This window comes from Pseudophryne corroboree, chromosome 2 (genome assembly GCF_028390025.1).
Source record: "Pseudophryne corroboree isolate aPseCor3 chromosome 2, aPseCor3.hap2, whole genome shotgun sequence".
In the NCBI taxonomy this organism is placed as follows: Eukaryota; Metazoa; Chordata; class Amphibia; order Anura; family Myobatrachidae; genus Pseudophryne; species Pseudophryne corroboree.
In genome coordinates, this window is record NC_086445.1 from 612,046,922 (window position 1) to 612,062,948 (window position 16,027).

The window sequence follows — 16,027 nt, forward strand, 5'->3', positions numbered from 1 at the left end:
GTCAGTGTTTGTATCAGTAAGATGTGTCTGTGACATGTCAGTAAGTGGTATCTGTCAGAGGTGTCCATGTCAGTAAGGCAGTGTGTGTGCAGCTATGGGGGCTGTGTGTGTGTGTGTGTGTGTGTGTGTGTGTGTGTGTGTGTGTGTGTGTGTGTGTGTGTGTGTGTGTGTGTGTGTGTGAAATTGCATGCAGTTGAGGGAGGGGGGACCTACACTGATGGTCTAAATCTGGCTCTGGATGTGGGTACAGCAAATCGCTGTAGCGGGAGGAGCAGGCACACACACACAATGGACATAACCAGGGGAGGGGGGGGGGGGGTAGTTTTGATAAGAGGGCCCCCCTATCTAAAGTACCCCAGGCCCCCTGAAGGCTTAATCCGGCCCTGCGTTTGATAGATAGACAGTGTCTAGTTAGACAGTCAATAGATAGACACTATGTTAGACAGACATTAGGTCGACAGGGTCAAAAGGTTGACGGGGTCAAAAGGTCAACATGAAAAAGGTAGACAGTACAAAAGGTCGACAGGTCAAAAGGTTGACATGGTCAAAAGGTCGACATGAAAATGGTCGACATAAAAAAAGATAGACAATTTTTTTTTTTTTTTTTTTATGTAATATGTTTTTGGACTATTTCATACTTTCTCTATCCATGTCGGCATAGAGTCGGTTATAAACCTTGTGGTGAGCGCAGCGAGCCACCGTGCCCGAAGCGTGGCGAGCGTATGCCTTTCTACAATTGGGGGTCCCAGATGACAAAACTATCCACACAAACCACAAAAATGCAAAAAACCTGGTGTCTACCTTTTTTCATGTCGACCATTTTCATTTCGACCTTTTGACCTGTCGACCTTTTTCATGTCGACCTTTTTCATGTCGACCTTTTGACCCTGTCGACCTAATGTCTGTCTAACATATGGTGTCTATCTATTGACTGTCTAACTAGACACTATCTTTCATACCGGAACCAATCTATGGTTATATAGAGAATAGTATAGGATCAAAAATAAAGGTTGAACTCGATGGACAATTTGTCTTTTTTCAACCTCATTATGTTACTATGGGGGTAATTCCAAGTTGATCGCAGCAGAAATATTGTTAGCAGTTGGACAAAACCATGTGCACTGCAGGGGAGGCAGATATAACATGTGCAGAGAGAGTTAGATTTGGGTGGGTTATTTTGTTTCTGTGCAGGGTAAATACTGGCTGCTTTATTTTTCCACTGCAAATTAGATTGCAGATTGAACACACCACAAATCTAACTCTCTCTGCACATGTTAAATCTGCCTCCCCTGCAGTGCACATGGTTTTGCCCAACTGCTAACAAAATTCCTGCTGCGATCAACTTGGAATTACCCCCTATGTTAGTTCTGTACTTTCTAGAGATGAGCGCCTGAAATTTTTCGGGTTTTGTGTTTTGGTTTTGGGTTCGGTTCCGCGGCCGTGTTTTGGGTTCGAACGCGTTTTGGCAAAACCTCACCGAATTTTTTTTGTCGGATTCGGGTGTGTTTTGGATTCGGGTGTTTTTTTCAAAAAACACTAAAAAACAGCTTAAATCATAGAATTTGGGGGTCATTTTGATCCCAAAGTATTATTAACCTCAAAAACCATAATTTCCACTCATTTTCAGTCTATTCTGAATACCTCACACCTCACAATATTATTTTTAGTCCTAAAATTTGCACCGAGGTCGCTGTGTGAGTAAGATAAGCGACCCTAGTGGCCGACACAAACACCGGGCCCATCTAGGAGTGGCACTGCAGTGTCACGCAGGATGTCCCTTCCAAAAAACCCTCCCCAAACAGCACATGACGCAAAGAAAAAAAGAGGCACAATGAGGTAGCTGTGTGAGTAAGATTAGCGACCCTAGTGGCCGACACAAACACCGGGCCCATCTAGGAGTGGCACTGCAGTGTCACGCAGGATGTCCCTTCCAAAAAACCCTCCCCAAACAGCACATGACGCAAAGAAAAAAAGAGGCGCAATGAGGTAGCTGACTGTGTGAGTAAGATTAGCGACCCTAGTGGCCGACACAAACACCGGGCCCATCTAGGAGTGGCACTGCAGTGTCACGCAGGATGTCCCTTCCAAAAAACCCTCCCCAAACAGCACATGACGCAAAGAAAAAAAGAGGCACAATGAGGTAGCTGTGTGAGTAAGATTAGCGACCCTAGTGGCCGACACAAACACCGGGCCCATCTAGGAGTGGCACTGCAGTGTCACGCAGGATGTCCCTTCCAAAAAACCCTCCCCAATCAGCACATGATGCAAAGAAAAAGAAAAGAAAAAAGAGGTGCAAGATGGAATTGTCCTTGGGCCCTCCCACCCACCCTTATGTTGTATAAACAAAACAGGACATGCACACTTTAACCAACCCATCATTTCAGTGACAGGGTCTGCCACACGACTGTGACTGATATGACGGGTTGGTTTGGACCCCCCCCAAAAAAGAAGCAATTAATCTCTCCTTGCACAAACTGGCTCTACAGAGGCAAGATGTCCACCTCATCTTCACCCTCCGATATATCACCGTGTACATCCCCCTCCTCACAGATTATCAATTCGTCCCCACTGGAATCCACCATCTCAGCTCCCTGTGTACTTTGTGGAGGCAATTGCTGCTGGTCAATGTCTCCGCGGAGGAATTGATTATAATTCATTTTAATGAACATCATCTTCTCCACATTTTCTGGATGTAACCTCGTACGCCGATTGCTGACAAGGTGAGCGGCGGCACTAAACACTCTTTCGGAGTACACACTTGTGGGAGGGCAACTTAGGTAGAATAAAGCCAGTTTGTGCAAGGGCCTCCAAATTGCCTCTTTTTCCTGCCAGTATAAGTACGGACTGTGTGACGTGCCTACTTGGATGCGGTCACTCATATAATCCTCCACCATTCTATCAATGTTGAGAGAATCATATGCAGTGACAGTAGACGACATGTCCGTAATCGTTGTCAGGTCCTTCAGTCCGGACCAGATGTCAGCATCAGCAGTCGCTCCAGACTGCCCTGCATCACCGCCAGCGGGTGGGCTCGGAATTCTGAGCCTTTTCCTCGCACCCCCAGTTGCGGGAGAATGTGAAGGAGGAGATGTTGACAGGTCGCGTTCCGCTTGACTTGACAATTTTGTCACCAGCAGGTCTTTCAACCCCAGCAGACCTGTGTCTGCCGGAAAGAGAGATCCAAGGTAGGCTTTAAATCTAGGATCGAGCACGGTGGCCAAAATGTAGTGCTCTGATTTCAACAGATTGACCACCCGTGAATCCTTGTTAAGCGAATTAAGGGCTGCATCCACAAGTCCCACATGCCTAGCGGAATCGCTCCCTTTTAGCTCCTTCTTCAATGCCTCCAGCTTCTTCTGCAAAAGCCTGATGAGGGGAATGACCTGACTCAGGCTGGCAGTGTCTGAACTGACTTCACGTGTGGCAAGTTCAAAGGGCATCAGAACCTTGCACAACGTTGAAATCATTCTCCACTGCACTTGAGACAGGTGCATTCCACCTACTATATCGTGCTCAATTGTATAGGCTTGAATGGCCTTTTGCTGCTCCTCCAACCTCTGAAGCATATAGAGGGTTGAATTCCACCTCGTTACCACTTCTTGCTTCAGATGATGGCAGGGCAGGTTCAGTAGTTTTTGGTGGTGCTCCAGTCTTCTGTACGTGGTGCCTGTACGCCGAAAGTGTCCCGCAATTTTTCTGGCCACCGACAGCATCTCTTGCACGCCCCTGTCGTTTTTTAAAAAATTCTGCACCACCAAATTCAAGGTATGTGCAAAACATGGGACGTGCTGGAATTTGCCCATATTTAATGCACACACAATATTGCTGGCGTTGTCCGATGCCACAAATCCACAGGAGAGTCCAATTGGGGTAAGCCATTCCGCGATGATCTTCCTCAGTTGCCGTAAGAGGTTTTCAGCTGTGTGCGTATTCTGGAAAGCGGTGATACAAAGCGTAGCCTGCCTAGGAAAGAGTTGGCGTTTGCGAGATGCTGCTACTGGTGCCGCCGCTGCTGTTCTTGCGGCGGGAGTCCATACATCTACCCAGTGGGCTGTCACAGTCATATAGTCCTGACCCTGCCCTGCTCCACTTGTCCACATGTCCGTGGTTAAGTGGACATTGGGTACAACTGCATTTTTTAGGACACTGGTGAGTCTTTTTCTGACGTCCGTGTACATTCTCGGTATCGCCTGCCTAGAGAAGTGGAACCTAGATGGTATTTGGTAACGGGGGCACACTGCCTCAATAAATTGTCTAGTTCCCTGTGAACTAACGGCGGATACCGGACGCACGTCTAACACCAACATAGTTGTCAAGGACTCAGTTATCCGCTTTGCAGTAGGATGACTGCTGTGATATTTCATCTTCCTCGCAAAGGACTGTTGAACAGTCAATTGCTTACTGGAAGTAGTACAAGTGGGCTTACGACTTCCCCTCTGGGATGACCATCGACTCCCAGCGGCAACAACAGCAGCGCCAGCAGCAGTAGGCGTTACACGCAAGGATGCATCGGAGGAATCCCAGGCAGGAGAGGACTCGTCAGAATTGCCAGTGACATGGCCTGCAGGACTATTGGCATTCCTGGGGAAGGAGGAAATTGACACTGAGGGAGTTGGTGGGGTGGTTTGCGTGAGCTTGGTTACAAGAGGAAGGGATTTACTGGTCAGTGGACTGCTTCCGCTGTCACCCAAAGTTTTTGAACTTGTCACTGACTTATTATGAATGCGCTGCAGGTGACGTATAAGGGAGGATGTTCCGAGGTGGTTAACGTCCTTACCCCTACTTATTACAGCTTGACAAAGGGAACACACGGCTTGACACCTGTTGTCCGCATTTCTGGTGAAATACCTCCACACCGAAGAGCTGATTTTTTTGGTATTTTCACCTGGCATGTCAACGGCCATATTCCTCCCACGGACAACAGGTGTCTCCCCGGGTGCCTGACTTAAACAAACCACCTCACCATCAGAATCCTCCTGGTCAATTTCCTCCCCAGCGCCAGCAACACCCATATCCTCCTCATCCTGGTGTACTTCAACACTGACATCTTCAATCTGACTATCAGGAACTGGACTGCGGGTGCTCCTTCCAGCACTTGCAGGGGGCGTGCAAATGGTGGAAGGCGCATGCTCTTCACGTCCAGTGTTGGGAAGGTCAGGCATCGCAACCGACACAATTGGACTCTCCTTGTGGATTTGGGATTTCGAAGAATGCACAGTTCTTTGCTGTGCTGCTTTTGCCAGCTTGAGTCTTTTCATTTTTCTAGCGAGAGGCTGAGTGCTTCCATCCTCATGTGAAGCTGAACCACTAGCCATGAACATAGGCCAGGGCCTCCGCCGTTCCTTGCCACTCCGTGTGGTAAATGGCATATTGGCAAGTTTACGCTTCTCCTCCGACAATTTTATTTTAGGTTTTGGAGTCCTTTTTTTACTGATATTTGGTGTTTTGGATTTGACATGCTCTGTACTATGACATTGGGCATCGGCCTTGGCAGACGACGTTGCTGGCATTTCATCGTCTCGGCCATGACTAGTGGCAGCAGCTTCAGCACGAGGTGGAAGTGGATCTTGATCTTTCCCTAATTTTGGAACCTCAACATTTTTGTTCTCCATATTTTAATAGGCACAACTAAAAGGCACCTCAGGTAAACAATGGAGATGGATGGATTGGATACTAGTATACAATTATGGACGGGCTGCCGAGTGCCGACACAGAGGTAGCCACAGCCGTGAACTACCGCACTGTACTGTGTCTGCTGCTAATATATAGACTGGTTGATAAAGAGATAGTATACTCGTAACTAGTATGTATGTATAAAGAAAGAAAAAAAAACCACGGTTAGGTGGTATATACAATTATGGACGGGCTGCCGAGTGCCGACACAGAGGTAGCCACAGCCGTGAACTACCGCACTGTACTGTGTCTGCTGCTAATATATAGACTGGTTGATAAAGAGATAGTATACTCGTAACTAGTATGTATGTATAAAGAAAGAAAAAAAAACCACGGTTAGGTGGTATATACAATTATGGACGGGCTGCCGAGTGCCGACACAGAGGTAGCCACAGCCGTGAACTACCGCACTGTACTGTGTCTGCTGCTAATATATAGACTGGTTGATAAAGAGATAGTATACTCGTAACTAGTATGTATGTATAAAGAAAGAAAAAAAAACCACGGTTAGGTGGTATATACAATTATGGACGGGCTGCCGAGTGCCGACACAGAGGTAGCCACAGCCGTGAACTACCGCACTGTACTGTGTCTGCTGCTAATATATAGACTGGTTGATAAAGAGATAGTATACTCGTAACTAGTATGTATGTATAAAGAAAGAAAAAAAAACCACGGTTAGGTGGTATATACAATTATGGACAGGCTGCCGAGTGCCGACACAGAGGTAGCCACAGCCGTGAACTACCGCACTGTACTGTGTCTGCTGCTAATATAGACTGGTTGATAAAGAGATAGTATACTACTAATATTATATATACTGGTGGTCAGGTCACTGGTCACTAGTCACACTGGCAGTGGCACTCCTGCAGCAAAAGTGTGCACTGTTTAATTTTAATATAATATTATGTACTCCTGGCTCCTGCTATAACCTATAACTGGCACTGCAGTAGTGCTCCCCAGTCTCCCCCACAATTATAAGCTGTGTGAGCTGAGCAGTCAGACAGATATATATAATATTATATATAGATAATAGATGATGCAGCACACTGGCCTGAGCCTGAGCAGTGCACACAGATATGGTATGTGACTGAGTCACTGTGTGCTGTGTATCGCTTTTTTCAGGCAGAGAACGGATTATAAATAAAACTGGTGGTCACTATCAGCAAAACTCTGCACTGTACTGAGTACTCCTAATGCTCCCCAAAATTAGTAAATCAAGTGTCTCTCTAATCTATTCTAAACGGAGAGGACGCCAGCCACGTCCTCTCCCTATCAATCTCAATGCACGTGTGAAAATGGCGGCGACGCGCGGCTCCTTATATAGAATCCGAGTCTCGCGATAGAATCCGAGCCTCGCGAGAATCCGACAGCGTCATGATGACGTTCGGGCGCGCTCGGGTTAACCGAGCAAGGCGGGAAGATCCGAGTCGCTCGGACCCGTGAAAAAAAACATGAAGTTCTGGCGGGTTCGGATTCAGAGAAACCGAACCCGCTCATCTCTAGTACTTTCATTGCAAAAGTCTCAAAATGTCACATCCCCAATGATCACCACTGTAGCTCATGTCAGCTCAAGTAGAGTTTTCTCTCTCTGCCATCTGCATACAACAGGTTGTAGGGTATTCCTTTTTTCTGTTGTGCCAGATACAAAGTACCACAGCACATACTTGCCTACTCTCCCGGAATGGCCGGGAGGCTCCCGAAAATCGGGTGACCCTCCCGGCACCCCGGAAGAGCAGGCAAGTCTCCCGATTTGATGGGTCCCCCCTGCCCGTCCGCCCACTTTGTGTGTAAAGTGGGCGGTCCGGGCAGACGATGACGCGATTCTTGCTGAATCGCGTCATCATAGCCACGCCCCCTGCATTGTAATGCCGGTGATCGTGACATTACCGAGCAGGGGGCGTGGCTTAAAGGAGCCATCACCGTAACCACGCCCCCACCCCACCCTTGCTCCGCCCCCGGCCCACCCCCTCGATTCGTCTGTGCTCCCCGACCCACCTGTTGAGCCGACCTGGCTTCTCTCTCCCGCAGAGAGTAGCCAGAATGTCGGTAAGTATGCCACAGCAGCCTTTGTAGTACAGATTGGCTAATGCAGATGCAGCCAACCTCATGGTTCCTGCTGACCAGAAAACTTTAGTCTCCGTAACCTTCTTTGCTCTTCTAACAATCTCCTGTTGAGCTTCATTGTGATTCAAGCTAAACCTAAATGGGCAAAAACCTTAGTGAATTAAGGGGGTAATTCAGATATTATCGCAGCAGCAAATTTGTTAGCAGTTGGGCAAAACCATGGAGGTCATTCCGAGTTGTTCGCTCGCAAGGCGATTTTAGCAGAGTTGCTCACGCTAAGCCGCCGCCTACTGGGAGTGAATCTTAGCATCTTAAAATTGCGAACGAAGTAATCGCAATATTGCGATTACACACCTCGTAGCAGTTTCTGAGTAGCTCCAGACTTACTCGGCATCTGCGATCAGTTCAGTGCTTGTCGTTCCTGGTTTGACGTCACAAACACACCCAGCGTTCGCCCAGACACTCCTCCGTTTCTCCGGCCACTCCTGCGTTTTTTCTGGAAACGGTAGCGTTTTTTCCCACACGCCCATAAAACGGCCTGTTTCCGCCCAGTAACACCCATTTCCTGTCAATCACATTACAATCGCCAGAACGATGAAAAAGCCTTGAGTAAAATTACTAAGTGCATAGCAAATTTACCTGGCACAGTCGCAGTGCGGACATTGCGCATGCGCATTAAGCGGAAAATCGCTGCGATGCGAAGATTTTTACCGAGCGAACAACTCGGAATGAGGGCCCATGTGCACTGCAGGTGTGGCAGATATAACATTTGCAGGGAGAGTTATGGGCCCTACCCACTCAGCGATCCGTCGCTGATCTGTTCGACGGCGGATACAGCCGACAGGCGACCCGGCGGCGGGAGGGAGGTGACAGGGGGAGTGAAGTTTCTTCACTCCCCCCCCCCCCCGTCACCAGGCTCCATAGCAGTGCATGTTAATATGGACAATCTCGTCCTTATTGGCCTGCATGCATAAGCAACTCGGCACCAACGATTAACGAGCGCGGGGCCGCGCATCGTTAATCCTTGGTGCCTACACACTGCACGATATGAACGAGTTCAGTAACGTTCCTATCATGCACTGAGACCTGTAAGTGTGTAGGGCCCATTAGATTTGGGTGGGTTATATTGTTTCTGTGCAGGGTTAATACTGACTGCTTTATTTTTACACGGCAATTTAGATTTGAGTATGAACACACCCTACCCAAATCTAAAGGGCCCTACACACTGGCCGACATCACTGCACGATATGAACGATCTCGTTCATTAATGAACGAGATAACGTTCATATCGTGCAGTGTGGAGGCACCAGCGATGAACGATGCGCGGCCCCGCGCTCGTTCATCGCTGGTGCCATGTCGGCTGTGCATGCAGGCCAATATGGACGAGATCGTCCATATTTGCCTGCACGTCTACGGAGCCGTGACCATGTTGATTTTGCCATGTTAATGATTCCACTTTAAATAAACAGGAGCATTTTACCAAAATCTCTCACTTTTTGATTCTCACACCTTATTACATTTCCCCCTTTGACTTGTTATCAGATGATAAGAAGATAAGCTATGTAGCAATTTAAAAGTAGGAAACAAGCTCAGCTGCTTTGCAGCCATTGGGGTCTCTTCATTAAGCAGTAAAAAGTGTGGAGTAGTTGCCCATGGCAACCAATCAACTGCGATGTATAATTTTATAGAATGCATACCTCCCAACATTGCTTGCAGGGGAAGAGGGACATCTGTGCGGCGAAGCCGCACCCGTTTTTTCAAAGGGGGCGTGGATTGCAGAAAAGGGGGAGTGGCTTCACAGGAGTGCCTCAATCGCGAGCCATGCCCCCCGTTTTCGTCACTAAGGGGGCATGCCCAGCGCTCTTGTAATTTCCCCGCATGCTGGTACTTGTGGTTCTCCAAGTACCAGCTTGCGGGGGAGGCTTGCTGGGACTTGTAGTTCTATGACAAAAAACAATATTCTCTTTTTACACAAATAAAGGCTATCAGCCTGGCACCCACCGCCCAAGAGTGCCAGGGACAGCCTCGGGCTTTACCCCTGGCCCTTGGGTTCCTGGAGGGGGAGACCCCTTGATTTAAGGGGTCCCCACTCTTCCAGGGAACCCTGGCCAGGGGTGACTAGTTGGGGGGGGTAATGCCATGGCCCAGTGCTGGTTTAAAAAATACGGGGGACCCCTACATCTTTTGTCCCCCGTATTTTTTTAACCAGGACTGGACGCAGAGCCCGGTGCTGGTTGTATAAATATGGGGGGACCCCAGTCATTTGTTCCCCTGTATATTTTCAATCAGGACCAGCTCAAAGAGCCCAAGGCTGGTTATGCTTAGGAGGGAGGACCCCGCACAATTTTTTTTTACATTTTTAAGCCAAACAGACCCTATCCCATAGATAAGCATGCACGGATCTCACTGATTCGTGCATCAGGGACGTGCAGTCAGGGGAGGCAGGGGAGGCAGTGCCTCCCCTGTCATTAATGATTACATTAATATAAAGATACTTAAGACACATTCTGTGTCATAAGTATATGTTTTATATTATTATAATCATTTTTACAATTTAAAAACATGCTTAAATAACTTTTGGAGGCACCCAGAGTGGTGCCTCCCGCGGACAATAATAAAGGGTAGGAAGCGGGAGGCGGGGCTAAGCAACGGGCAGTAAAAAGCCCATTTTAAAAAGCGGGGTAAGCGGCACTAGTATATGTGCCTCAGTGACAGGGGCGTGCTTTCAGCCCATATGAAAGCATGCCCCTGTCACTGAGGCATATATGATTGGGCACCAGAATCACAGCTATCCCTGGGGTCCAGCCCACTCTCCTCCCCGAGAGAGGCCCCTGCACCAGTGCACCTGTTCCCCTGCTCACCTCTCACTGATTGCCGGTAACGGGGGTAGCCGCTCTCACTGACATTACTCCAGGTACGGGGGGCGCCGCAGCCCGACATACTCGAGCCTCCACCATCCTCGTCTTGTGAACTATGCGCTCGCCCCTCCACAGGTCAGTGACTGTCCCCGCTGTCAGCAGCGCTGCCAGCCGGATGGTGTGTATAACCCGCCATCTCCCAGAGTCTGTGCTGAGCGCTGCCGTGTACTGACCATGGGCTGCCGTGCGCTCTGTGTTTCAGATAGCAGAGCAGCCCATGGTCAGTACACAGCAGCGCTCAGCACGGAGATTTGCGCACTGTGCCGGGATATAAGGGGTTAAGGGAGGGGGGGTGATTACTGTGTGTCTGCAGGGGGGTGGTGATTACTGCAGTGCATATGTGCCGAGGTATAAGGGGGGGGGGGGCGCTGCTGATTACTGCATATGTGCCAGGGTATAAGGGGAGGGGGTGATTACTGTAAGTCTGCCGGGGGGAGGGGAGATTACTGCAGTGCATATGTGCTGGGGTATAGGGGGGGGGGGGGGGGGTGATTACTGTAGGTCTGCCGGAGGAAGGGGGGTGATTACTGCACTTGTGTGCTGGGGTATGAGGGGAGGGGTGGGGGCATTACTGCATATTTGCTGGGGTGTAAGGGAGGGGGTGATTACTGTGTGTTTGCCGGGGGGGGAGGAGAGTGAATACTGCATATGTGCTGGGGTTTAAGGGGTGGGGGTGATTACTGTGTGTCTGCCGGGGTACAAGGGGAGGGGGGGTGATTGCTGCATACGTGCTGGGGTATAAGGAGAGGGGGGGTGATTACTACGTGTGTGCCTGGGTATAAGAGCAGGGGACGATTACTACCGCTGTCTCAATCAACCGACCTGCAGCTGTAATCCTGCTTCCAGGCAGACCCTCCACTGCTCTCTTTAACTTCGGGCACCTCTGCTGCCCAGGCCCTGACTGCTGTTACTCCCCAGACTTCTCAGGCATTGGCGACAGTATCAGATGGGGAATTAGCTGTGGGGGCGGTGACTTTAGCAGGCACTGGCAGCTGGCATGGGCAGCAGTACAGTAGCGGGCACTGGCGGCGGCCATAGTGGTGGTGGTAATGGGCATGCCTCACCAGCCACTGACCTCACCGCACGCCACTGTCGTGCATGACTATCCAAACATGCCAGGAAAAAGCAGGTCTATTTTTAAGCTATTTTTTTTATGAATTCTATGCTTTCCCGGCAGTGTTTGGCTATTGTCGGCGGTGATTGAGAATACAAATTCTTAGTAAATTACCGAGTTGTATCAAATAACAGTCGCGTTTGACCGATGGTCTATTCATTCGTATTTCTGACCTCTGACGTGAAAATCAATACGACTAGCCTCAACACTGCCAAGATTTGTGTTTAGTAAATTCCCGTGTTGACAATTTGAAAAAAAAAAAATTGCACGAAATCGGGACTTTAGTAAATATACCCCATGGTGTCTGCGTGACTAGTCTAGTGTGGCTAATAGACCTCCTGGAGCAGTCGATGTTTAGCGTTTTGTGTATAGGCTACTCTTGTGTATGCAAATTGCGAATGAGTTGCGTTCGCTCCAGTGGGCGTCTATTTTCATTTCTGAGCTGCAGCTTCACTTGTTAACATTAGCACTTGCGTAGCGTAAAAAATCTCAATTGCATTAGTGTACAACTCTGAACTAGCCCTAATATTGTTTTATTTATATGTTTTTCTTATTTCTATTATCTTTCATATGCCTTCACTGTGTTTATATAGTCTAATAGGTATAACTATTTTCCTGCTGCATTCTTTATTCATATTTCTCTAGTTTTTATTATTTATCTTTGTGGACTGTATGTCGTTAATATTAGTCTTGCTTTCTGAAATTTAAATTGTTCATAGCTGTAACTTTTTTCTGTTGTACTTTACACTTTGCATGTATTCATATAGTGTATTACTATAGTACGTACAGGGCCGTCTTAACAGCAGTGTGGGCCCCTGCGCAAAGCAATGCACTGAGGCCCCTACTCATCCTTCAGCGGTAGGGGTAGAGGAGTGCTATCAGTGACAGCTTTGATGTCCCGCGGGTGGTAGGGGGGTTCTATCTTCTGCTCAGTATGTAGGACCTGGAGCAGTAATTTCTGCTAATTACTCCTTTACTGCACAGATGGGGCAGGAAGGAGAACACTAAACTGTAGAAGGGGGCATTGGGCTGAATGAACGGGCCCGGTACGTGACTTCCTGGGTGGTAGGGGGTATTTAATATGCAGAGGAGGGGTGGATAGTAGAGTGGGCTTAATATTCAGAATTTTCCGGTGGGAGGGCAGCGTGTTTCACTGCAGATATCTCCAGTTCCTGGAAATAAATTTCTTAGCTTTCAATGGGATAAACACTAGAGAGTCCTTCCTTTCAGGAGATACTGGGGACTTGGGGATCAGATTTCAGGAGCCAGAGCAATCCACCAACGAAAATATAACACTGCATTTCAGGTGTGTGGCAGCCGGGATACTGGTGGTCAGCATCCCAACGCCGGGATCCCGTCCCTAGAATGCCGGCGGTGGGGGCTAGTGCACCAAAGCCCCTTGCGGAATTTTTGCACTCAACCATGCTGCGGGCTCGGTGGCGAGTGCAGGTTCTGTTCCCACTCTATGGTTGCCGTGGACACCCACGAGTGGGAATAGTCCCTTTTAGTCAGCATTCTGACTGTGGGTATTTTCAGTGTTCGGGATGCAGGGGGAGGTTATGTGACTGTCGGTCACATAACTACATCCCGTGTGGAGCTAGAGCAGGGACCAGCTGCTGGAAGGCTATCTCTGGTTCTGGGCATAGTAGAGACAAGCTGCCAGTGTCCACCGAAAGGGGAGAGTCCCAGCTTTTTGAGTATATCCTCAAAAAAACTCTAAGGCAGGGTTCACACTTGCCGATGTCGGTGACATCGTGCAAGATCCCCCCCGCAAACAATATCGTTCATACACAATGAAAGATATCGTTTGCATCTACTCAGTGACGGCATGCACCCACCCACATCCAGGTGCGTGCCATCTCGTACAATATCTTTAGATTTCAAGTAAAAAATTTAAGATATTGTACCTCGTTGACGACCTGCGGGAGCATGCATCGTTAACGATATAGGGAATACACACTTGCTGATGTATATCCAGCCTAAGTCAGATAGAACCTGAGCTATCTGGCTGGGAAGAGCAATAAAATAGGCTTGGATGGAGACCACTGCTTTGAAGTCGGATATCTACGGTTCCCCATGGTCTATTTTCAAAAATCTGATACCCCTGGAAAAAGGGGACCCTCAGCTACCAACCTAGGGCCCTTATACTCCTGGGGCCCTTGGGCAACTGCCCATTGAGTCCATACAAAAAGACTGCCCTGAGTATATAGTGTATTCTTCTGATGTGGGCGACGGTGGTAGCTCCTGTCCTAGTTGTTGTGGTTAGGAAATCTAGAAAATTGGTGTGTTTGGTCTGTGCTGATCTTCTGTGTCATGTCTCCTATAACAATGTCTGATTATGTGTATTCTATGCTCTGCCTTTTATGGTTTGTCATATTATTCTTCGCTATGTATATGCTTTATTTATTATTTTTGTAACCTATATTGATGCATATGCTTCAATAAAAAATGGAAAAAAAAATGTCAGTACATAAATTCAGCAAATTGCGTTAACGAATGTCACCTTTTTGTGATTACATTTGCCCTGATCATTGTTTTGTACACACTAACAGAATGTACTCTGAATGCTCTGCTAATTTGTTAATTCACCTACCATTTACAATTTTGTTCTAGGTCCATCAAAGAGCCAGTGAGTGTTTCACAGCAGTGAAGAATCTACAGGATATAGATGTAGGACGGACGGTGACTAATATGTACTCAGACTTCAACCTAGATGTTCTTAAGGTACCTGATTCTATTACCTAGATCCCAGGTTACCCAAGCTTGTGGGAGATACACACTCCTCTTTACAAATTAATACAAATGTTGTATGTTGATTATATACATATATATCATTTCCCAAGATTGCCCCGTCACTCCTCCAAAGCAGCTGGTTGTGGTGCCCTTCCTTGTGGACCGGCAGGCCCACCAATGTAGAACCAAAGAAATCAGGTGGCACTCACAGACTTAAGGCTTGTAGTGAAAACAAACTTCACTCCGTGAAGAAATTTATTGTGAAACAGGTAACGTTTCGGGGACGTATCCCCTTCCTCAGACAATTCAAAAATGCAGAATACAGTGTATAAATACCATCAAATGACCCCACTTACCCCCACCGTCACGACTCCCAGCTGTCTCCCGGCCCGCACATCCGGCTACGACGTCACCGCCCGACCGGAAGTGACACGTTCAGGCTTCGCCAGTCACCATGGCAACACACTGGGAGCCCTGTGGAAACAAACAAAACACGGCACAAGTTCGTTAATATCAGAAAGCTGAACATATGTGAAAAATGACACACTTCTCAACAGCGCTCACTTGGAGCTAGAGTGTGTCAATAAAAACGTGCATGTAATGGTCAAATATAACACAATAAGACATAGACATCTAAAATCCTATATAATCGTTTAAAACCACCTTGACAAAACCAGTCTGGTGCTGATGAACCTGTTATGTAAACAACACTCACGTGTTCTTAAGGTACCTGATTCTATTACCTAGATCCCAGGTTACCCAAGCTTGTGGGAGATACACACTCCTATTTACAAATGAATACAAATTTTGTATGTTGAATATATATATATATATATATATATATATATATATATATACAGTATAGCTACAGTAAGTAGTGTATGTTAATTACTCTTTACTGAAAAGCTCCGTGACCATAGAAGGATTATTTATGGAGAAGGTGTTTTCTGTTTTTCTTTACAAATTAATTTCAGGTGTTGCATAGTGGTCAGGGGTGTCACTGATCCCTCTCTCTCTAAACATTACAGCGGATATAGGCAGTCTGTGGCTCCCATGCTGTTGTAGAAATACAAGCCATGGTATGCTCTTAAATCATTAAGCTGCAGGGCATACTAAAGCATTTAAAATAGTTTCACAGTAAAAGTCTGGTATGGGGCACACCAATAATAAGTGAACTGCAAATGACTGTGGGGTCTATTCATGAAGCAGTCAAAAGTGTGGAGAAGTGAGTCAGTGGAGAAGTTGCCCATGGCAACCAGTGTTATAAAGTGCATGCTATAAAATTACACGTAGCAGCTGATTGGTTGCCATGGGCAACTTCTCCACTGGCTCACTTCTCCACTCTTTTCACTGCTTCATGAATATATCCCAATGTGAGGAACTATGTGTGTATATATATATATATATATATATATATATATATATATATGCCTTGTGTGATATACTTGCATTTTCTGGATATGTTTATTTGGGGGGTATTTAATAAAACATAATTATCTCATAAAAGCTGGAAAATGTGATA

General features: G+C 47.3%; 1 protein-coding gene across 1 annotated transcript in view; it reads left to right on the forward strand.

Annotated features, from left to right (window-relative positions):
• LOC135039826 (platelet-activating factor acetylhydrolase 2, cytoplasmic-like) overlaps positions 1–16,027 on the forward strand; it is a 142,342-nt gene that overhangs the window by 66,890 nt on the left and 59,425 nt on the right. The window contains exon 6 of the mRNA XM_063954761.1: positions 14,386–14,496. Coding sequence (XP_063810831.1) covers positions 14,386–14,496 — 111 coding nt within the window. The remainder of the gene's footprint in view (positions 1–14,385; positions 14,497–16,027) is intronic.